Source organism: Ixodes scapularis, unplaced genomic scaffold (assembly GCF_016920785.2).
Source record: "Ixodes scapularis isolate PalLabHiFi unplaced genomic scaffold, ASM1692078v2 PGA_scaffold2__306_contigs__length_199485367, whole genome shotgun sequence".
NCBI lineage: Eukaryota > Metazoa > Arthropoda > Arachnida > Ixodida > Ixodidae > Ixodes > Ixodes scapularis.
Genome location: NW_024609857.1, coordinates 30,510,277 through 30,533,096, shown reverse-complemented (window position 1 = coordinate 30,533,096; position 22,820 = coordinate 30,510,277). Strand labels below are relative to the sequence as shown.

General features: G+C 46.2%; 1 protein-coding gene across 1 annotated transcript; it reads right to left on the bottom strand.

Annotated features, from left to right (window-relative positions):
- Positions 1–5,104: 5,104 nt before the first annotated feature.
- Positions 5,105–20,276, bottom strand: LOC8037382 (superoxide dismutase [Cu-Zn]). The gene is made up of 5 exons (XM_029983253.4): positions 20,142–20,276; positions 14,751–14,847; positions 9,622–9,691; positions 7,520–7,637; positions 5,105–5,250 (listed from the first exon to the last, which is right to left on the bottom strand). The coding sequence occupies exons 1-5, from the start codon at positions 20,274–20,276 to the stop codon at positions 5,140–5,142; spliced, it is 531 nt and encodes a 176-aa protein (XP_029839113.2). The 3' UTR covers positions 5,105–5,139.
- Positions 20,277–22,820: the final 2,544 nt, after the last annotated feature.

The window sequence follows — 22,820 nt, the reverse complement described above, 5'->3', positions numbered from 1 at the left end:
GAATTTTTCTCAACAAGGCCCCGGCAGCCTTTCCTTTTCCATTGTAGATAAGACTGTTGCAGCTTCTCAATGCAAAGCAGCACTGCGCGCCTCGGGACGGTTCCACAGGCCAAGACTAGAGGACAGCGCGTGGAGGGTCACGATAGAGGTGTAAAAACAAAGTGCAAGCCAAGCCCTCTATAAAAAAAGAAGCCTTCAACGAACAACAAATGTAAAAACAAGCTCCCTACAGCTAAAGCCGCGGTTTGTAGGTTCTGGAATCTCGTCCAATCAGGCTGACAAACGGTTGAAAGAGTTAGGTAGAGCGAACACTAAATAATGAAGATTTATACAAAAAGGTAGACGATGATTGGGAGAAGGAAGAGCAGTGTAGCAACAACAGTTGGAAGTAACGCAGGTTGAGTCGTATTAATGAGACCTGCTGCTTCTTTGCTTCTTCGCCTCGATGTTAGAGTAGCACGACTTACTGTTAGTGGTATCAACATACGAGATAGAGGAGAAGGACGTGAAAAACTCATAAAGAAAAGAGAATAATTTCATGAACAAAAAAGTTCCAAACTTGACTGAAATATGTAAGCGAATATGCTAGCGGCGAAGACGCGTAAGGAGAACCTCGAACCTCCCCGCCTCGACCGGATATGTGATCGGAGCCAACCAGCTCGACTTCGACCTCCGATGCCCCCGTGTGGGAATGAGAAATAAGAAAGACCCCTAGAAGCAGGAGCAACAGGAAGCAAACGAGAAGAAGAGTCAGATTTAACTACGACAGGAACGAAAACGGACGCGTATGTAGCCCTCATTTATCAAATTATTTCTCAAATTCTTCATTAAATCGTTTTACGTCTACGAAATCCTTCATTCCGTTCTATCCCAGCCTCTCTTTCCCATCCCTCTTTTCCCTCCTTTTGAGCAGGTTGGGAGACACTCTCTCCCAGTCGCTTTGGCTGTGCTGTCGTCTCCGTGGCCAAGGGGGAAATGCGCCGCCTGCCACAAAATCTTGCAGAAGTAATTGTAATTGTGCCTGAAATTTAGCAATTACTGACGCTAGAAAGTAATTAAATTACAATTACAATTCCTTTTAGCCAAAAGTAATTATTACAATTACAAATTACCAGGAAAAGTAATTAAATTACAGTAATTCAATTACTGTAATTGAATTACTACCCAAGTATGCTGGAAAGCAAAATGAAAAACGTATCCTTGCTCCACATTTCGGATGGCGAGCTTGAGGCATTTTGAGAAAGAAAAACACTAGAGTGGAAGGATGCCAAAAGGGTGCCTGGAATCCAGTCGCTTCCCATGTGGAAGTATGAAAAATCGGACCAGGAGAATTCCGTGTACGTGGCACGCAGCGCGGACTCCGAGTGGAAGAAGCTCTAGTCCCCTGAACGTGTTCTAGTAGATTGCTTGAGTCACCAAACCAGGCTGCGACCGAAAATATTAGGGACTCCTCTCGTCAAATTACCCGGAGACCGACCCAGGCGTACATCACAATTTACAAATTCCTATTCCCTTCAGTATAAAAAAAGACTTCGCGGGACAAACGGTTCGAAGGCCTTCCTGCACGCACCCTATCCTGCACCTGGTTTGATATATCGCGCTTCCAACCACGCTGCTTTCGTCTCGCGCGAAATGCGACCTGGTTGAACACGAAGTCTGCTCTGGACTTGCATAGAGCCGTGAAATTCAACCTGCGGAAAAGAGGATCGAGCCCGGGAAAAGCGACGGTGGCGGGCGAGGTCCGTGCTGGGCAAGCCTTCGAAAGAGGTGTGTGTGTGTGTGAGTGTGTGGCTGGCCTCATCGAGCTGCCCACTAGCCCACCGTGGAATCCACCGGCACCACCCCCTTCGAACAATGCAACGGAAGAGGCCGTAACTCCCGTACAGTGAGAGATTAGACACTCCTCCATCCGCTCGCTCCTCAGTATTGCAATCTGGTTGGTAGTACTTCCTGATTTTAGGAGTTCAACTTTCAATTGTCTAGTTTTTTTTTCTTCTCTGTATTCGCTAGGTATTTTTGCGTTTTGCCACCCGCGCACTGGCAGGGTGAAGTAATAAGACAATTTACTGACACGTTTTAGGACTTATGAACCCCATTATGTTATTTCTGTTTCTATTTAAATCATCGTTGTAATGAAACTCACATTATTTTAAAACTTGTGTTACGTCCTCTTCATTGGCAAGGCCTCACCGCGGTGTAGGCCGGTCGTCTGGTCAGCAGATCTATTTCTTTTTTTCTGTTAATAGTAAACCATGAACCTGTGCGCGTTGTGGACTTACGGCATTCGGTGGCGGCGCTGGCTGATTCTCACCAAGAGCATTCTAATTGCAAATAAACGCCTGCAGGTTTTTGCAATCTGACCCTCTTGGAATTTCATAAAAATATTTTCCCAGACCGATAACTCTCTCGCCCCCCCCTCTCTCCCCCCCCCCCCCCCCCCCCCTTATCCCAGTCACAGATCATGACTTTTCTGATCGCGGATGAGGCGTCGCAAGAGATATTGTTCGAGCAACTTAAATAGAGCCTGACCGCACACTTGGCTGCTGCTTCCGACACTGAACCGCTTACGCTACCTAAATCCCCTCTAACTCAGTCTTGATTTCGACTCATTCGATATTGTTTTTCGAGACATCACCTGTTATCGTTCCGCCCTAGCCACGCCCGCCATCGGCCGGGTCAGAAGCTTCCGCAATGTCGCTCGTTCGAAGCGATGCCTAGGGAAATTCATCAAACTATTTTATCAGCAAGCTTTCGAGCGATTCCCAGAAATACGAGTAAAATTATTTTGTCAGCCAGTATTAAAGTACTAACTTGAAATGGTAGCACAATGAATATCTGACCAGCCAAGGCAAGAATAACAGCCTCATATGGATCGGACGCGCCGCAACGTTCAGTTTTTATTGGCAATATCAGCCACATCAGCGATGAAACCAAGTTCGCGTGCTATTTTGTATAGTGTTTCATGGGCGCCTGGGCATTAATATGACCAAGTACGGATACTGTGGCATGCGTCGTTCGTGTACCACTAGTCATTCAGACAGAAACGCCCGAGCGGTAATTCATGCGACTATGACCTAGTTATACATTTATTTTGTTGTTTTAAAACAAAATAATGCAACATGTTTTTGCATATTTGTAATTACCGGTAATCAAGGGCCCATCGGGTAAAATTTAAAGAAAATCGAGAATGCTTATTTTTTTTTAATTTTCAGGCGAAAATCGCAAATTTTTTTTTGACTTTTTGAATTTTGACGAAACTTCCAGCCGCAATGCAGATAACTTTCAACAGTAGAACGCTAATTCATTTGTTTAAAAGTTCACAAAGCACGAAACACTCGACGCAAAATATTGCAGCATTAGAATATAAATTTAAAGCCGCCTAAAAATTCGTCGAAAAATGCCTCATAATGTAAGATTTGCTCTAAAAGCCAAGTTTGGCATTTTATTTCGCTTCAAATATATTCTCATATAAGTTAACTTCAACTAAATCGGGCAGTAGAGTATGCGTACATTAAACGTAAAAAATTTGAGGGTGTAAGAAGCTTCATTTTTTATTCCTCCGGGCTTCAAATTTGCGTCATCGCACAGTTGGGAAAATTGTTTTTTCAACCTTCTCTCGCATTCGATTTTTCTCGCGAATATAAGAAAGTATCTCGCAAAAGTAAGGTCTGTCCTGTTGTGTGGACAAGGTTCGCTACCTAACATAAAAATTAATTGAAAAGAAAAAATAGGCATGACACCACCATGACCGTTCTTATCTGAACACACCCACGAGTAAGTCAATGTCTATGTCACCGACAATCCCCACTCCAGCCCGTTTCAATGTGGCTAAGCATCGTATTGGCGTGCGGTTGCGTACCACTATACTGCGCGGCGCACGTAAAGACCCGAGGCTATAGCAGTTGTACGGCGCTGGCTGTATTTCTCATCTACAGCTGAGACACCCGACGACCAACAAGGCTGAGGAACTTCCGGCTGTATAAACAGACAACACAATTCTTATTATTCTTTCTTGTATTATCCATTTATCTTGTAGTTATTATCGGGTATCCTGTTTTATAAGTTGTCCTTTGTTGATCCCGAGTTGTCTCCTTGTATCCCCTCCTAATTGGGCCCTTTTAATCTGATCAGACGAAACAATAAAAAAATAAAAATAAAACCATTCCGTACGGTGCGCGAAATGCGCAAGCTAACAAAAAAGCAACACAACAAAAACGACCAAATCAAATCTCTTTTAATCGATATCCTTTTAGCTAGAACGTTCGCACATGTACTCTTAGATTTTTCCACATGGTATACTGCACGATGCACTGAAAACGCCAATCACTAACCTTCGTTTAATAAGTCCAACCAATGAGGACGGCAATTGGCTCAATCCTCCGATGTGCATGCAGTCTCCGTGCAACATGTAAGGTGTCTGCTTCTTTTGCGACTGATCTGGCCCGTTCGTAAAGAAGCATTTAGTACGTTGTTTTTTATGTTACGGGAGCTTACATCTGCTTACGTTGGTACTCGGGAGTCACCGGTACACCCGTGATTTGTATGAAGCATGACGTTTGTGCTGTTGAAGCCCATTGGTTAGTATAAGCTTTGCTTGCTTTGTTGTATTTTGCTCAGCATGTTGGCCAACCCATCTGAGAAAATATCCATTCTTATAGTTTCTTTTCCCCTTCAAGTACGTGTTGCTTTTGTTTTTTGTATATCTCACAAAAACTATATATCCTCTCCAATCATAATCCCACGAGGAATTATTTAGTATATTGAAAAATAATAAATTAGTAGCTTTTCAAGGGAACATTCGTGTATCCAGTGTAACACTGGATGCACCAATGATCCCGTGATTCGTAATGTAAGAAATAGTAAGCAAACGCTCCTGGTGTGAATGGACCTTGAGACAGCTTGCCCGTTTGGGCGTGATAGCGATCGACATTCTCGTTGATTGAACTAATCAGTGGAAGACCAAGGAATGAGGTTTCGAGTGCATCGCGGTGAAGTATCCGCGTGGGAGCTTCTGAGAGCGTAGCGCATACGAGTGAAGAGCTTTCGTTTGTGGTATTGGCAGCGACTCGATGAAGCCCGCGTGACCCCGGCACGACTTTCCAGTTGAACGGGGCTTTCCCTGTCGCACGGCGGTTGGCATCAGGGTTTGGCGAACCCGATGACTCCGCAGGTGAGTCGGCCTCCGGCGTTGCCCGTCGACAGGCTCTCCGGGTGATTGGTCCTGCCCAGGTCGTCCTGACGCTCGTGTACCTGCGTTCACCGGTACCGGGGACGAGAATGGAGTCTATAAAAGGGATTTTTCTGTTCGTGCATTGCGAGAATGCACGCTCCCGGGGCATGGACCATCGAGTCGAATCAAGGAGGGGATAGTGAAAAAATTGTAAGGGTGCAGGCGAGCTGGTGGAAGTTAACCATAGTTTTGTTTAACCCGAGACTGGGGCAATTCGGAAAAGGGACGAGAAGAAAAGAGGCCACAAGGAGGCGACGTCTCAAACGAGAAGAAAAGAGGCCACAAGGAGGCGACGTCTCAAACCCAGCTGGGTTTGAGACGTCGCCTCCTTGTGGCCTCTTTTCTTCTCGTCCCTTTTCCGAATTGCCCCAGTCTCGGGTTAAACAAAACTATGGTAAACCAAGGAGGGGAGTAAGCGAGAGTTTATTTCGTATGAAATTGATAGGTCAAATTTTGGGGGTTTTACGTGTTAAGCAAACGAAGGTCATTCATCTAATAGATGGAATGCATGGGATTGACATCTAATAATAGGAAAGCGAAATTTGGATGTCTATCCCATGCATTCCACCGGGCGAATGAATAAAATTGACGGCCCCCTCCTCACCGCTGGAAGCAGCCGAGGGTCGAAGCGCATGCGCTCGCGCTTCTCACTCAGCGCCGTGGGCTGATTGGCTCACTCAGGCAAGCGGCGTTACGGCGCCGAAATTATAAACTGGCCGTGCTCTCCCAATAAACGGCCCCATGGGTTACTTTAGAGTTACTGTATAGTCTCCCTACGGGAGCCAGAGTTGCGCGTTCATCCTCGGCTGGTGGCCGTATCGCCGGCTTTCCTGCATGGCCCTGGATTCTTTGCTCCTCCCGTGACGGAATTCGGCAAATAGCGCCGCCGCGCGTGAAACTCTGGAAAGGAGGAGAAGGAAGTAAAAACAGGCGAACGTACGCCGGGGCGCGTGCAACGTCGGCGAAGCTACAGTATTGGTGGCTTTCCTGCACGGCGCTGGATTCTTTGCTTCTCACTTGATCGATCTCGGCGATTAGCCGCGCGGCGGCACGAGGAAACCAGACGCGCAAATCTGACTCCCGTAAGTAGCCTATGCAGTTACTCAGGTAACCCCAGAGGTGGCTCTGCGCTACCCTATGGGCAACCGTTCGGCGCCGGTTCTCGCCTTCTTCCGGCGGCCGCGCGCTCAATGGCTCCGTCGTAGAATCGACAGGTTTTCTAGATTGAAGGAGGATGTCACTAAATTTAGCGAAAATTTGATGTCACGTGACGTCACGAGACTTATGAACCAATTTAGTTTACCCGCTAAATTTAGCGGGAAATTATCTGACCTAATGTCACGTGTCCTTTACACCAATTCAGTTTTCCCGCTATATTTCCCGGGGAAAGTGATGTCACGTGACGTAAACACCTTCACTTTCCCCGCAAAATTTAGCGGGGAAATTGATGTTACGTGGCATGCACCAAATTTTAGTTTCTCCGCCAAATTTAGAGAGAAAATTGACTTAATGTGATGGATGCAGGCACGTAGCCAGGATTCTGTTGGGGGGAGGGGGGGAGGAAGGCGCCCATGACAAAATGCTGTATGAGGGGGAGGGGGAGAGGAGGCCCCAGCAAAATGGGAGATTTCAGGAGGGGGGAGAACCCGGGCCCCACTCTCCTCCCCCTCCCTGGCTACGTGCCTGGACGGATGCACCTGCAGTTTCCCCTCTCAATGTTGCGGTGAAATTGATAGAAAATAAAGGTACTTCTTCACTCCGCGAAACAACGGTTTCACTCTTTCACCAGAGCGTTTTAACGCAATGAATGCGAAATAAGCGTTTTTCCACCACCACCACCGAAACGACGTCTTTATGACTCCTAACTATTTGAAACGACCGCGCTTTAAATACTGCATTTCACGCATTCTAGGACTTGGGAGATAAAGGTCGCGGCCAGTACATTTAAAATGAATGTTAGAGGTATGGGGTAAAATATAGGAACCCCTAAACATTAACTGTGCCGCTAATTAAATATTTAAGGAAATCAGTGTTGGAGCCGTGTCAGTGCTCGAGAATTTCGAAACAAAATGTATTCGCACTGTTAGTACAGTCTTTGTAAGTATTATCGGTATTCGCGTAAGCCTAGAATTGAGCGAGGATGAGAACAGATCTTATGTCACGTTATCGTGGTGGCTCAATTCCTCATCTAACCTCCCTAATGGAGGCAAGTTCACAATGAGGATTCTGTCCCGGACTCTGTTACTTTTCGTGCATCGAACTTTTCTATAATCGTGACGTCACACTCACCACGACGGCCCTGCCAATGATGCCGTGGCCCCCTTCGAACTCGAGCAGACGATCGTAGAAGTTGAACACGGCGTTGCCGTTCGCGTCGGCTTCGATGTTGCCTAGGTCTCCGACGTGCCTGTACGAAAAAAAAAGAAGAATATATATATATATATAGGTATATAATCGGCTAAAAAATAGCCTTAAGGCCTGGTTCACACTTGCGGATCGGCGGGCGAATCTGCAAGAATTCGGCCGCCGGGCGTAGCGTCCACTGTGCATTGCCGCGGCCGATTCCGCTTCAGCGGCAGCGGATCAGACTTGTACAGTACGCATTACAGGTAACCAAATTACTTGTAATCGATTACTTTTTGGAGTAATTTTGTAATCAGTTGATTACTTTTATTAGGCAGTAATCACAAGAGTAATCTGATTACTTTTTGAAGTAATCAGATTCGGTGCTCGTGAAGTAAGCACGGGTTCGGTGCTCGTGAAGTTCGGTGCTCGTGAAGTAAGCACGAGCGATTGCAATCCTGCCAAAGGTACCCTCGCGTGCACGATGCTCGTGTTTGAGCATAGCCCATTTTATTTCTCAACGCCTCTCAAATCGCGAAAGACTCTGATTTGAGGCTTGTCGCTGTCGTTTGTTTCTGTCTGTCGCTCTAGTGGGACACGGGCATAATCACTCGTTTGAGCAAATAATTTTCTTTTTTACGACTGTGCGTCAAGTTTTTGGACAGGCTACTTCATACTCGCGACTCCAGCGTCGTTATTTCAATTCCATCTTTTTTGTTTCACATTTTGGCAGCCAGGCCGCGGTAGCTTTCACTTTATATGCTTGGAAAGGCGGTAGCTCCCCGCATCACTCCTTCACGTTTTCTCTATTCGGTAGCGTTGCTTCCTCTGGAGTGGCAAATACTCAAACCTATAGAATCGTTCAGTATGGAGGATGACATCTACTTTGCATTTGGAAATGTACTCGCGACGCGAGGCGCGGCCTGGGCAGTATATGCGGCATTCGGCGAAGAAACGTGCGGCACGTCGGCGACGACTTTTCTATGCGTATGCTGGAAACGTAGGCTGTTTTCAACGGCAAGTATATGTGCCATCCGTAAGTTGGATGCAAATATCGCTGTGTTCCCAGATCAGTTCGCAAACACAAGACATTAATTTTTTTTTTTTTTTTTGCGTGTGTGTATGTGTTCATACGGGGATAGAGTTGGTTATCTTCAGAAGCTGCACTTTGTAGTATGGATCATGCACTGACGCTATCGACTTTCCGAGGAAAAAAATCTTTAACAAAATGACTAAAACTATTTATACGACTCTATGCTTTGCGAGGTTTAAGATTCCAAAATGTTACAGGGAGCAGAATGCTCGCCTTTACTGGAAAGTGTTTTTATGTGTAAATGTTAGTACGTTAACCGTTCATAAAACAATGATTAGCTCTCTACGAGGTACACAGAAGTAATATAGACTTTTCTTAGCCATGTTATACTTTTAGCGCACTATACACGATAAAAAAAGCTCGTCCGTCTGCTTTCCCGCACAACACTTTGAGAGTCAATCACCGCAACTTACGGAGGCAGCTCAGCGAATGACGATGCCGAAACATATGTTTCGACCAAAAAACGTAATCTGAGTTGTGACATTAAGCAATGCAAAACGTCACGCTTGTATGCTTAATGTCACAACTCAGGCTGCGTTTTTTGGTCTAAACATATGTTTCGGCATCGTCATTCACTGAGCTGCCTCGGTACGTTGCGATGATTGGCTCTCCGAGTGTTGTGCGGGAAAGAAGACGCACAGGCGTTTTTTTTAGAGTGTACCGGTAATCCTCGCAATTCACTCGCAGACTAATCTACGCGTAGATTGCCCCGCAATTCACTATAGGAAAACCGATCATTTGTATTGGTCTAGCCCGTTGAAACAATCAGAAGGTTAATTGGTATCATGCTCGAATGGTCATGCACTCTCAGTGATGAAGAGGCGTCCATACCTTTTGCATTCTCATTGCCTGAATTGGCTAAACTGACTAAAATGACACCAGTGATTGGTGTTCTTCCTGCATCGCGAACTAGTCTGCGTGCAGAAGATTGTGGAAGTGTCGAAGCAAGACTGGCCTGTAGTCATCCTCAGGGGCACCGTGGACGGTGTTGCCAGGGTTGAAGTGGGGACCGGCACTTGGACAGCCTGCAGGGATTGAGACAGGAACAGCGCCTGACTTCATTCGCCTGCCCTGAGAAGCACTGTCACTGAAAGCTAAAGAAACCCGGGCCGTGGCTAGTATGGAGCATCAATACTGCTTCTTAGCCACTAAGATTGCGGTGTTAGCCGATGAGGACTCTGAAGAACGAATCCAAAAGCAAGAGGCGTGACAACAAGCCACACCCTACGTTTCTTGAACAGTTTGTTATATACATACAGTGCCCCCCCCCCCCCCCCCCCATTTCCAAACCAGAAAAGAACTAACTTTATTATTATTACTATTTTTAGCAAAAATAAACTGCACATCGCTGAACGCTCATTCACCGCCCTAATGTAGCGCTAGCGATCTAAACAAAATGCCAAAGTCTCGGAACCAACCAAACTCTCATTAAAAGGTTTTAAGTAATTTTCTGAAAATTTCAAGGGGAGAATGGATTCCGTGTTCGGTAACTTGCGCCATTCTGCTCCATGCATTCTATCGGCCGCCGTTTGCCCCACTGAACATTTAAGAAAATCACTTATAACTTTCGAATAAGATGACGGTTAGTTCCCAAACTTTGCCATCTGCTTGGGGCCTCTGGCGTCTACATTTGGGCGGAGGATGAACGTTCGGCGGTACGTAATGAAGGTTGGCAGTAAAAAAAAAAAAAAAAAAAAAAAAAAAAAAAAACTTTACATTTTTTTTTGGGGGGGGGGGGGGGGGGAGGGGTGGGACTTTCTGTATTTATAGCCAGTGACGTTTCTTGCTTCCTGATTGCTTTTTGGGGGTTCTGACCGCCTCATGTCGCAATCTCATTGACAGCGGAGCGTTGATATACACCAACGCATGTTTACAAACAAACCGGAGCACCCCTAGCGGACGCAAACGGCGCTGTGCATGCGCGATGGAGTGTGGGCAAGAAGCTCGCCGTCGCCCAAAAACAAACCATTAAAATGCGATGTTGTCGGCGTCGGTGTGAGTCACCCTTGCTTTTTTTCGCGTTCGAATTGTTGATTCTACGTCTTCCTGGCCAATGCCTGACTACTTGAGCGGCCTCAGCGAAATTACTGAGGCTCGTTACAGCGCAAAACTTCGCGTGAATAATGTGTCATGCGGCGATTCATTCCGCGTAGACGTCGAAGAATGTGCGTTACAGCCTGATTCGCATGAGGAGATTTCGCTCGCAATTTTCAGTCGCGACGTCGCTCGAGCTGCAAAAGCGTGAACCGTAGCTGAGATGGTCGACATCGATACTGAAAATCGCAAGCAGAATGGGACCAAGTGAATCAGGCATAACAAGTCGGTGATGGCCACTGGTAACAACGGTCAACATCGAATTGTATCTACTGCTTACATCGAGCCTGCTTACCAACCTTCAAACTTAAGTCTTTTGAGGCCTGCGCTTACTTCTTATCGCAATTACCGGGCCAACATTTGGTCTAAGGGCCGGTGTCGTTTAAAATAGCAGACGACAAGCAGAAGCGTTTGAAAGAGCAGACGACAGTTTGAATTATGAGGCGGCCGTTCGAACTTGACGCACTGAACGTAGTCCGCAGGTGGTCCGTGCAGCTTGACGGTTTTCCGGCGTTCATGTCGGAACAAAACAAATGAATCTGATGACCCCAAGTATCCGTGAATTCAACCCAAGTGCTTTCCACCCAAACAATCGTGGTCCGACGGTGTCTGGTTTTCCATTCTCACGACACATATCCACGTTCTCGAACGAACCGAGCACATGAAAACTGACCTTCAAACCTTTCTCGACTCTTTTGGCACAGCCCCAGTCGCGGCATTTTGACGAGAAGGCACGTTTTTGTCAGGTTATTTTCAAAACAACGCAGGAATACACGTCTCACATGGGGACTTCCGTCTACAGCCCCAGACCGGAAGTGCGCCCGACGCGCCACCACCGCGCCGTGACATAACAGAAAGGAGTTCGTGTATATAAGCTGCTCAGGACTCGCGTCTTTTCAGCTTTTTCGATGACTATGCGGTGAGCAAGTTCGTGAGCTTCTTGCACAGGAGTTGCAGTGACGTTGAACCGACGGTTCCAACTTTCACGAGCGGCTTGATAGCCGAGTTGTATAACTTATTAAAATAGCTAACATACGAGTGAGTGACTACAAAAAAAGTTATCGGGGTTTTCTTAACCCTACTGCAAAGCCCCAGTGTTTTTTTCTGTAGTCTTTGATACGTACTTTAGCTGTTTAATATGTTAAATCCCACAGGCATCAAGCCTCTCATAAAAGTTGGGGCCGTCAGTTTGACGCGAGTGCGCTGTCTGTCGAACTGAAATTTTGAAGTGTCCTATAAGTGACAAAGGGTGTAAAGACTACACCTTTTTCTTTTTAGGGTGTGCGGCATTAGCCGACAGGAACACAGATGAAGAAATCATGATGCAAGACGCGGGAACACTGTTCCGAATCTTGGAATTTCAGCCGAACTCTACAGGGTGTCACAAAAGAAAATTTACACGGTCTTTTTAACCGCAAAAATAAACTAGGCATCGCCGAACGCTCATTCTCCGCCCAAAGGTAGAGCTAAAGGTCACAACCAGATGCCAAAGTTTCAGCCCGATCCGATAACTTAATCAAAAGTTATAAGTGATTTTCTGAAAATTTCAATGGGAAAATGGCGGCCGACGGACTTTTCAAACACATGGGGCTCTATGGCACTAGAAACCGAAAACGGGCAAAAATGGGCTCCATTTTCCCATTGAAATTTTCAGAAAATCACTTATAACTTTTGATTAAGTTATCGGATCGGGCTGAAACTTTGGCATCTGGTTGTGACCTCTAGGTCTACCTTTGGGCGGAAAATGAGCGTTCGGCGATGCCTAGTTTATTTTTGTTTTTTCTGTGACACCCTGTATATGCTCCGTTGACGTTTTAAAGAGGCACTCAAGTGGATTCTGATATCGTATACTTAAGGCGATAACTCAATCTAAGCGCTCTAAAGGCTTATTCACACACTTGCGACCTACTCCGACGCAACCTGTTTTTAAGCCTCTTGCGAGTGCTTAGGACCGGCAGCGCAGCAGCAGGGACGGCGGTCGTAAGCGACTTAAAAGCCGGTTATGTCAATTGCAACGCACTCGAACGCAAGTGTATGAACCAGCCTTTAAAACCGGGCTCACACTGCTCGCACATCATACACAAGACAGTCTGCGAAGAGATTCGAACGCGAGTCACCGCGAGATGCGTGCTTCGAATGCCGCATGGCAATGATGTTCAAGAAGGAAACATGGCAGGCGGCATTCGAACCGCGGATACTGCGGTGACTCGCGTTTGCAGACTGCCTTTTGTATGATGTACGAGCACTGTGACCCCGGCTTGAGAACATAAAAAAACGTAATTACGCTGGGCCGAATTTTCTTTTAAAAGTGTAATCCAAGATCGTGACACGTCCCTCTTTGTGCGCCTTGGAGCAGACACCAGGGTGCCCTGTGGGACGTCCCTTTCAAACGGTGATTTTCTTCAAAATATAACGCGCCTAAAAAGAGCAACAAAAGCAACGTTCGGAATCTCCACGCAATTAACTATTTTCATTGGTCAAATTTTATGGAAATGGTAAGGATCCCGAAAATAGACCGATCTAGAAAAAAAAAAAAACAGAAACATAATTGCCCGTGCATTTTTATTGGTGCGAGTTAAGTAGGGCGTCTTGCCATCCAGAACTGGTCACTTATATCGACTGAAGCCCAAGGAACAGTCTGCCTTCACAAACAAGCGTCTACAAAACGCACCCGAGGGCCCCTTTAAGACCGACCGCGGTCGAGGCTGAAAAGACATCCGATGGAGCCAATATCAAGCAGCTCCAAAAGCGTATATCGTCGTGGCGTCCGTCGTCTTTGGGGGTTTGCAATATATCAAACGGCTAAACACATCCGACGGACAACGAGTGCGTCGTGATCCTGCGTTTATTTCGCGAGCGATTGGTGTAGCCGGTGAAAGTAGAAACAGAAAGACGACGATCGCGATGACAATGAATTTTTGGCGCTTCCTGACTTAAGCGAATTTGATGGTTGACTGAAACAAACAACTATACAGCGTGGGTGAAATGAATTGAACGTACTTTAAACTGACCGCAGAAATCGGTTTCTGAACTTATCGTCCTGGAATTTACTACAGAGGTGCCTGAAGTTGGTAAAAGCTTTCGGTAAAATTGTGGAAAGATTGGCTCTCCCGAGCAAATCAATAAAAATCTGAAACTATGTTTTTCTTATATTTTGCATGCACAGTAAAAAAAAAAAGAAATAGTATGTTACTGTGGCGTTTATTTGGGACAAACGAAGTGAAGAATAGGTATGCCAATTTTATTTTCTTTCCCTTTCACAAATTGTTCAATAGTAGTAAACGCCAGGAGAACTCATAACAATTTTCTGGTGATCAGGGGTTTCCTCAGGAATTGAAATTAGGAGGGGGGGAGGGGGGGGGGGGGGCTGTACACCGGCCCTAGGAGGTGTGTAGGGAAATCACTGTTGGTGATTTTGAGATAAAGGGCTTAGCTATAATTTTTCCCTAAACAAAACCATTTTTTTTAGGTTTTATATATTTATGCTCTCAATTAATGAATGCACCAGCTTCGAGCCCCTCTGTATAGTAAATCCCAAGGCAATAAGTTAAGGAACCGATTTAGGCGGTCAGTTCAAAGTTCGCTCAATCCATTTCGCCCATGCTGTAGATGATGATGCTAAGGTGTAACGGACGAGGAGGCAGTTGAGTCTTCAAGCGGGTTCAGTGCACGATGCGAACCTCGTCCTGGTTATAGGCTGAAACAACCAACCATACACGATGAAGATAACGATGGGACACATAACGAGCCACAAGACCCAACTGGAAGTTCAAACGGGTTCAATGCTCGATGCACGCTCTATACTGAGTGTAGGTTGAAACCGACAACTACATACTACGAGGATGACGATAAAACGCGTAACAGGCGTAGGGACCTAATGGCCAGTTCCAACGGGTTGAATGCACGAAGCAGGCCGGCGCAGGAGGTGCGACACGCCTGGTTGCCCGCATGCGTGCCAGAAGCCACACGCGTATGTATATATATATATACCTGCGCTCAGGTCGCCGAACCGATGCACGTGGAAGCCGTGGTGGCCCGGGCTCAGCCCGGTCACGTTACCCAGCACCTGGACCTGCACGTACGGATTCTGAAAAAGAAAAAACGAAAAAGAAAAACGGCGACACATTTTAGGCGGATAAAGCTTTAAACTCAGCGCGGCTCGATCCCTGTGTACTCCGTTCACCTCGAAACTCGGAGCGCTATGGAAGCAACGTGATCGTTGGACCAATCACGCGTCTGTCTTTCGCCATGTAATCACGCTTGCACCCAATCCCACGCGCAGTGGGCGGGGTCAGGTGATGATAGGGAGGTGGTGGATTGGTTTGGCTAGGAAGTAGCTTTCACGGCGCTTTGAGTTTAGGAGCGAACGGAGCATATCGAAGTTTCTTCAGTGCAGCTGTGGGCAGATTATTTACGACTTCCACATAGCATGCGCTGTCCAAGATTAGGAAAGAAAAACGAAATAACAACGACGGGAAAAGTACTAACTGACAGCGGGAAATATATATATGTATATAAAGAGAGTTAAATGCACGCCGTAAATATTATTCGCAACTGACTGTGGCAGCATCCTGGGTCCAAAATAAGGAAAATTGATGTTGATATAATTTCGATATTATTTGAACAGTTCAGATTTACCCCCCTGACAACATCGATTGAGCTCGTACATCCTAACGAAATAGAGAAACGCTGAGAAACAGTCGGGGTAACTAAAGCATGACTGAGAGCTTGAATATTGAGAACACTTACGATAAGAACGTATGCGTAATGAAAACGTGAGTTTTGTGATGAACGGAGGCTTCGTACAAAGAAGGATCCGTATGACTGAGGTATCCGTTATACGTGAAAAAGACCCTCAACTGGTCGATATGAATTCTCAGCCCACCGCTGGAGCGTGGCAGACGGCGTAAATGTAAACCCCTGAATTGTTTATTTTTTTATTTTTAACGTCGATGCGTTAAAAATTTTGAACATACTGCGCGAGGTTTGATTGTGGAACTGCTGCGGCATTAAAAGCTGCAGTACAAATTCCTCGCTCGTTGAGCTTAACTTCATCACGAACGCCTTTTCAAACCGGGTCAGCTTTAGATATGTAGTAAGGCACCTTATACGCGGCGTTTTAATGGCGCTCTTTTAATCTACATATTCATAAAGAGAAGCGAACGCTGTCAGATCCGACACTAATAATTTGCTTACCAGCCTCTTCCTTCCTACTTCACTTCTCGATGGACGTTTGATAGCGATTTTTATGAAGAGCGAGGAAACGCCCGGCCATATTAGCTTGCCTGCAGGCTCCTCTCATCCAGTTTCAGTGTCAAAAAAGGCGTTCACCCTTTTTACCCTTTTACCGCACGCATGACTATTGAAGATTTCGATATCATGATCGAAATGTTCGGTGCTTATACATGCGATCGTAAAACATTTTGATACCGGGATCGAAACGTCGAAACTAAAAATAAAAATAGAACAGTTATTTGGGTTACAAATGAATCGCCGGGTGGTGCACGTGAAGGAAGTTCCAAGTGTATAATATTGTTATACGTTATAATGGCCTACTCTCCGCAAGAAAAAAAATATAACTAGCGCCGCTGTCTATATACAGGCCTATAGACAACCTCATTCTAAGAAAAGGAGAAATTTGAACGCAAATACGGTGCTTTCTTCTTTCCTTTCCGTTCATTTCAGGTTCAAGGAGCAGGTCGAAATATCCCCACCAGAATGGCGTCATTAAAACGTCGACGTAAGACTTTGTCATCCATTAAATATACAGTGATTGAACACGAGATAAGTTGAGGAGCTCTGTATACTTGCGTATAGCCGGCTCCTATAGGCTCTGATAGATTGAAGATCGCAACGAAAGTACTTTACTAAATCTACAAGTGCATTGTTTTTGTAGCATCGCAAGGTCCTATACATCATGCCATCTTAGGATGGACCGCAGAGGATGCTATACGAACCGTCGAAGCCATTCCAAGGCCGTGTGACTGTGTCACGTGACCTTCCAGAGAGTAGCAGCAAGACGCGGGGAGTGTAGTTAAACGACCGCGATTGAACACATTTGCGTCTGAGTGCGTTTGACCGCGTTGCGTCGAAAAACAGCTGCGAGAACCGTTCTTTGTAAAAATCGTGGTAACCAAATCAAGGAGTAGCTTGGCAAGCAGCATAAAAGTGCGAATGTCCTCGTTACTCGCAGCCGCAACGCGGTTGAACGCACTCAAACGCTTTCAGACGCTGCTGTGCGATTGGGCCTTGATGCGTTCCCTGCGCTGGATTGGCTGGGATGACCCGCTAAGGTCCATCGTATGAGGCGAAACGGAGCTCAGTATTGGTGAGCGTGCATAAACAAGCTCGTAAGGCACCGTCGAAAGGGAGCGAGCGGAAGTCATTTGGGCCGCGAGAGATGGCGCGTGTTTGTGAACGCAAAGTTCGTAGAGTTTACGCCCCGAGACTCGAGGTGCGGCATCTTTCCTTACGTACTTCAGCCTTTTCTCTCCACTTTACGCCGGCTTCCGGGTCCCAGTGATTGTGCTCCCCAAATTGCCAGGCTTTCTCGGCGCTAAGGAATGTACATTTAGTCTAAAAATAGAGTTTTGTTTTGCTTATATAAGAGCCTTCTTTATAAAACGTACCAACGCGAAAAACAGGAGAAACGTTTCTATAACGAGCTGTGGGTAAAACAAAAAAAAGTTAGCTAGTTCAGTTGCGTGTGCAAGGTGAAGCTTTCGTAAAAACAAATGTTTCCGCTCGACGCCTCGTACAATTCGAAGAGACAATTTTTGCAAAGCCGAGCGTTCTTGCGCCTCTGCTCGTTACCGGAGCCGCGCGCAGCTTACCGTGCTCTGTTTGATCTTACGTTGGTCCGTAGTGGACTCTACGAGCGATCAGAGTCTATGCAGTGTCGCGTGACATACGGGAGGGGCACAGCGACGCGCGGGACGCCGAATCACGTGACAAATTTCACAACACCGGATTGGATGGGACAACTCGTATAGAGTTGGCTGCGTATCATCGCAAGGGCAGCGGATGCGAGGGTCTGTAGACGTCTCGCCTCGAGGATGATTGCTTTGGAGAGGCTCGCCAAGGTCATTCTTGATGCCATTGTTGGCTCCGGCTTGTAAACACAAAGGGACACCGGAGATAAGATTTCTTTTACTTCCTACGTTCGGCTTATTATAGAAACGTCCATTGTCTACTGCATTAATCAGTTGGTGGTCGTCGTGGAATCTCTCGGAGAGTGGGAGCACACTTTTCGCTATACGAGACGTAGCTTTCTAGAGGTAAAAGAATCGCCCTCGTTTGGTGATACACCAATATTTGCGAAACAGGCGTTTATTTTTTTCTTCGCTCTACTTCTTACGGTTGACTGGCGATTAGTATCGTTTGCAATTCTTAAAACATTTTAGGAGACAACTGAACATGACAACGTGTGATTCTATGTAAATGCACATTGCAAGCATTTATTTTCTTGTAAGGTGCCTACTACCTACTACTTCGAAATATCGACTACAACATAATCCGACATTAGGAAGGTTTAAGAAAAGATACCTTTCTGTACTTTTGTGTTGTATCTTGCTAGTTTTATGCAAACTATAAGCCGTTTTCGTGTGACGGTTGCGTGTAGATGAAGTCATTTGCTTTTTTGGCCCAACTCAGCTACGTCAAAATTCAACATGGCAGCCGTTACGAAAAACGACCGTTGTGAAAGTTGAAGGTCTATGTGTTTGCCAAGAATGTTTAAATAATGATGCCTTCAGACGAAAATAAAGGAACAAAGTTGCGATACATAGGTAATTTCTAGCCTCAAAAATCTGAACCTTGGTACTGCAAAGTTTCCAAAAGACGAGGGTAAGTAAATACGTTATTTCTGCCTTCTGAACCAACTAAAAAAAAGGAATGCGAAAGTGTACCTACACGCAGCGCATTCCTACAAGAACCGCGCCCCGTCTTCCCATCGGATACGGCGCTCCGGCTGTGATATCACACTCCTCCACTGCGCAGGCGCGGTGAACACCGCCAGCTCCAGGCCTTGCGTGACGATGCATCTGCGTTGCTGTGCTTTGCTTTGTGTTTTATTTTTATTTCTGAGACACGTCCGCTTTCACCTTGAGCGCCCCGCCGACTTCCGTGACAAAGCATCTGATATGTCGCATCGCAGCCAATGGAAACTATGACGCGTTGTAGCTGCCGTTTATTTAGATGCATGTTTTTCGCAGTCACAACCAACACCGGCTGCGCTTCATGGGGCAGTTAATGCTTTCGCACTAGCAAAAGTAATGGTAGTATTTACTTCCGTCACGCGGCAAAGGAAATGTCATTTCCATCAAATTATATCACCTGACCGGCAAGTCAGCGCGCGCTACTTCTAGCCGAGCTCGGTGCACGAGCGACGCTCGTAGTCAGGATCGCGAGCTGATTCGCCGATCACATTATGTCATTCGATGGAGATGACATTTACTTCGCCGCGTGGAATGAGATAAAGGGGATTGGGCTAGCGCACGCCAGCTCAGAGCACGTGGAGCGAAAGCTGGCGCTGAAGAACCGAGGAACCTGGGTTCAATCCCCACCCCTGCCCGTTTCAATCTGGATGAGCATCGTACCGGCGTGCGGACGTGTATCGCTACTGCGTGGTGCACTTTAAAGAGCCCAGGCTGGCGGTTGTACTGCACTGGCTAAATTGCTTATCTACAGCTGGGAGACTCGTCGCCCGTTGAGTCAGATTAACTTCAGGCTGTATGAACATTCACACAACACAATCTGCCTGGAGTATTACACATATGAATGCGACTAAACCACAAAAGCCAGAGCGAAAAAAAGAAAAAAAGAATGATAGCTTTGACTGCATTGCTACAGAAAATTGTCCACGAGTAAAAGACCGGTGATCTTAGTGGCGTGGAATATATATGTTTCAAAACACTTGCGGTAACACGCCATCCGCTCGCCATGGGGCAACGTTGCTACTCTATGACGGCTACAGTTGAGTCTGTACTCCATCTCCCAAATGTCTGCAGCAACGACAAAGGCAGACGCGGGTGAGCCTATAGCTCAGCTGAATGCTTTGGTTTGTACGAAAACTCGTGCAGAGGAGGCATTTTCCAAAGCTACGCGATCGTGCTAATGCCTTTGCCGGCACTGCAGATGCTCGTGAGATAGAGTATAGTGTCACTGAACAGGTTTTGCTGTATCAGTGACACTAGTTGAGTCAGCAGATGAGCGGGAACGGACGCCAAACAGATTTTGCTTTTAATTTTTTTTAGTAATTAAGATGGCTTGTCGTAGCAGACTATGAGTGTGCTCTCGTTGTGAGCTCGCGCTGTGTGGGCAGCGCACTCAAATATGGGGTGAGTGCCCCTACACGCCATGACGTGCCATTGGATCGCTCACCTCCTTGATGAACTCGACTCTTCCCCTCACCGGACCACCGTTGAGGACAGCGACACCTCTGTAGATGGGCTTGGCATCGTGCGTTTGGCAGGTGACCGCCGTCAGCGCGAGCAGCAAGAGCGACGGCACGAGCATGTCGACTTCGGCCTGATCTCCGGTCGATTTCGCCTGGTTCGAAAATCTCAGAGATCGAGGCGACCCGGTCAAGTCGATCGTTGCCGTCGGATAGGACCTGTTCTCTTTTCTCCTTTTTTTTTGTTTCCCCAACAGCTGGCACCCTCTCGTGGACTCTGGACAGCTTTCGCTCACCACCGCCTGGCAGAGACTGCCAGCTGACTGGTGCGAGTTTGTTCGGCAACACCCTCACTCACCCTCTTGCCTATACCAGGCGGCACGTGTTGCGGAGTTCGTTCGGGTCCGGGGGGGATGGTGTAATATTTTTATCGCTCGAAAGCTGGGGCGACACGACTCTTTCGCTAGTTAACTAGGCTAAACATTAATTGAGAGCGAATGTGATTACAAACTTTGAAAGTTTCTCGTCGAATTTCCCTGTTCGTAATCTTTTGCGAAGTCGGCGTGACTTCTTGAATGGCTCTGCGTTCTTGTTTCTTTTTTACTAAGTTGATTTTGTTTTGTTTTGTATTTGCTCTATACGTCGGAACCGGTTAGCTCTAATGATGGAATCCACGCGACGATTCCTTATGGGTCGACGTTTTCCGTGTTTGGCGTTCTCTCGCTCGAGAGCGGGAAGAGGCTCAGCGGAGAGGGTGGAATTCGACGACGCGTCTCGGCGGCGTGGAGATGCGCCGACTTTCTCGAGGTCAACCGCTTGCGGTGTATACATATACAACACAACGTAAAAAACTTACCAGGGGCTTTTTCTTCTTTTTTTTTTTCTTCTTTCTCTTCCTTTTTTTTTTTTTTTTTTTTGAGTAGTCAAATAATTTGAGTCGCTGATAAGGCCTATATCGGTGTTTGAGGTTATCGAGTTTTTGCGCCCACCTTGATCGGACGTATTCCTCAGTGTTGGCGGAAACTCGTTACAGGTAACGGCGTTACCGGTAGCGCGTTACATTTTTTTTTCAGTAACGTAGCAACCTACTCGTTACATTTTGAAAACAGTAAGGAAAAACGTACTTAGGTTATTTATTTCGAGTAACGGGTAACGTAGTTACGTTACTCGTTACATCTTCGTCACAGGACCTGAAAGCACTTAAATTTGTTTCGTGTTTCTATACCTCGTTTCACATCAAGTCCAGACGGAGCCGGCGCCACGAGCTGATGGAACCGACCAGACAGCTTCGAAGGGGCGCCATCATGGTGATTGTCATGTTTGCGTACCTGTTCTATCATCGCTAAACTAATTATAAACAAAAAAACGCCCAGTGAGCCGTGCTTCTTACACTGTTTGATTGGTACCATTAACACGTAGCGTCGGATGCGTGTGGACTTAAATTGCACTCATTCCAGATAACTTCAATATTTTGCATGTATTTTCCCCACGCAAAAAGTTCCACTTAAGAAAACCCCCAAAGCCTACGCCCTTTGTACCAATGTAAAAAAACTCAAAAAAAAAAAACATACACAAAAAATGTTGTTATCGTTAGTTTAATGAATAAAAATGAATGCAAGAGTAACGTGCGTTAATTTTTATCGGTAGCTGTAGCGCGTTCGTTTTATTTTGAGTCAACGCAGGTCGGTAACGCGTTCCTTTACTTTGCAAGTAACGAGTGAAGCATTTAGTTGCTTTTTATTGGTAACGTCGACAACATTGCGTCTGCTGACAAAGAAATATAAAATCGCACTCTAAAAAAAAAAAAAAAGGACTGTGAGATTACTTTTTTCCAGGACACGGAGGCAGCCAATCACTGCAAGCAGTATAGAAGGTTCCCAGAAAATGACACACCTCAGAATGTGATCATATCTGATTGACGCAATGTTCGGAGGGACAATGAGCAAGTGGAACGTTATAAACATCATCCTTGTGCACATCCGATTTTTTTTTTTTTGTCTAGTCATATTCTGAGTTTTTTTCTCCACCACACTGAGACCCTTTAACTGCTACCCGCGATTGGCTGCCCTGTCTTCTCCAGGACTGTAAACTCGCGGACGTTCTTTTTCACGATACACTCGTTTCTTTCTGACACAGCGTTTTGCTCGTGTTCATTCGACGAAACAGCGATTAAACGCGACTATCGGCCGAACACTGACACAGCGTTTGTAACCAATCGGGTCCCCGCGCTCGATCGAGGGGGAGATGACGTAAATAATTCAGTTCACAAAACCTGGCGTTTGGAAAATACCAAGCTGTATACGGTGGCATACAAACTGTACAAAGTGTTCCTTATAGTTCGATCTACTCCATAATATTTATGGCAGGGGCCGAGAAAGCGAAGAAAAATGGAAATGATAAATAAAAGTATTGTCCGCTGTCCGGGTTTTGCGTGGGAGGTTTGTAATCGGTCAACTCTGCTTAATAAAGACACCAACGGGCACCCGGGTGTCAACGGCATTTGCAGCTGCGATGACATACTTCGCAGCCGCAAAATGTTTTGTGTACTATTCAAAATCTAGAACGCAGCGCAGCAGCGGGTTCGCGCGGAGTTCATCAAAGTATAAACATAGGTTTTCACACGATGCTGTTGACATAGCCCTGACGCTAAGCGCGCGCCGACAAGA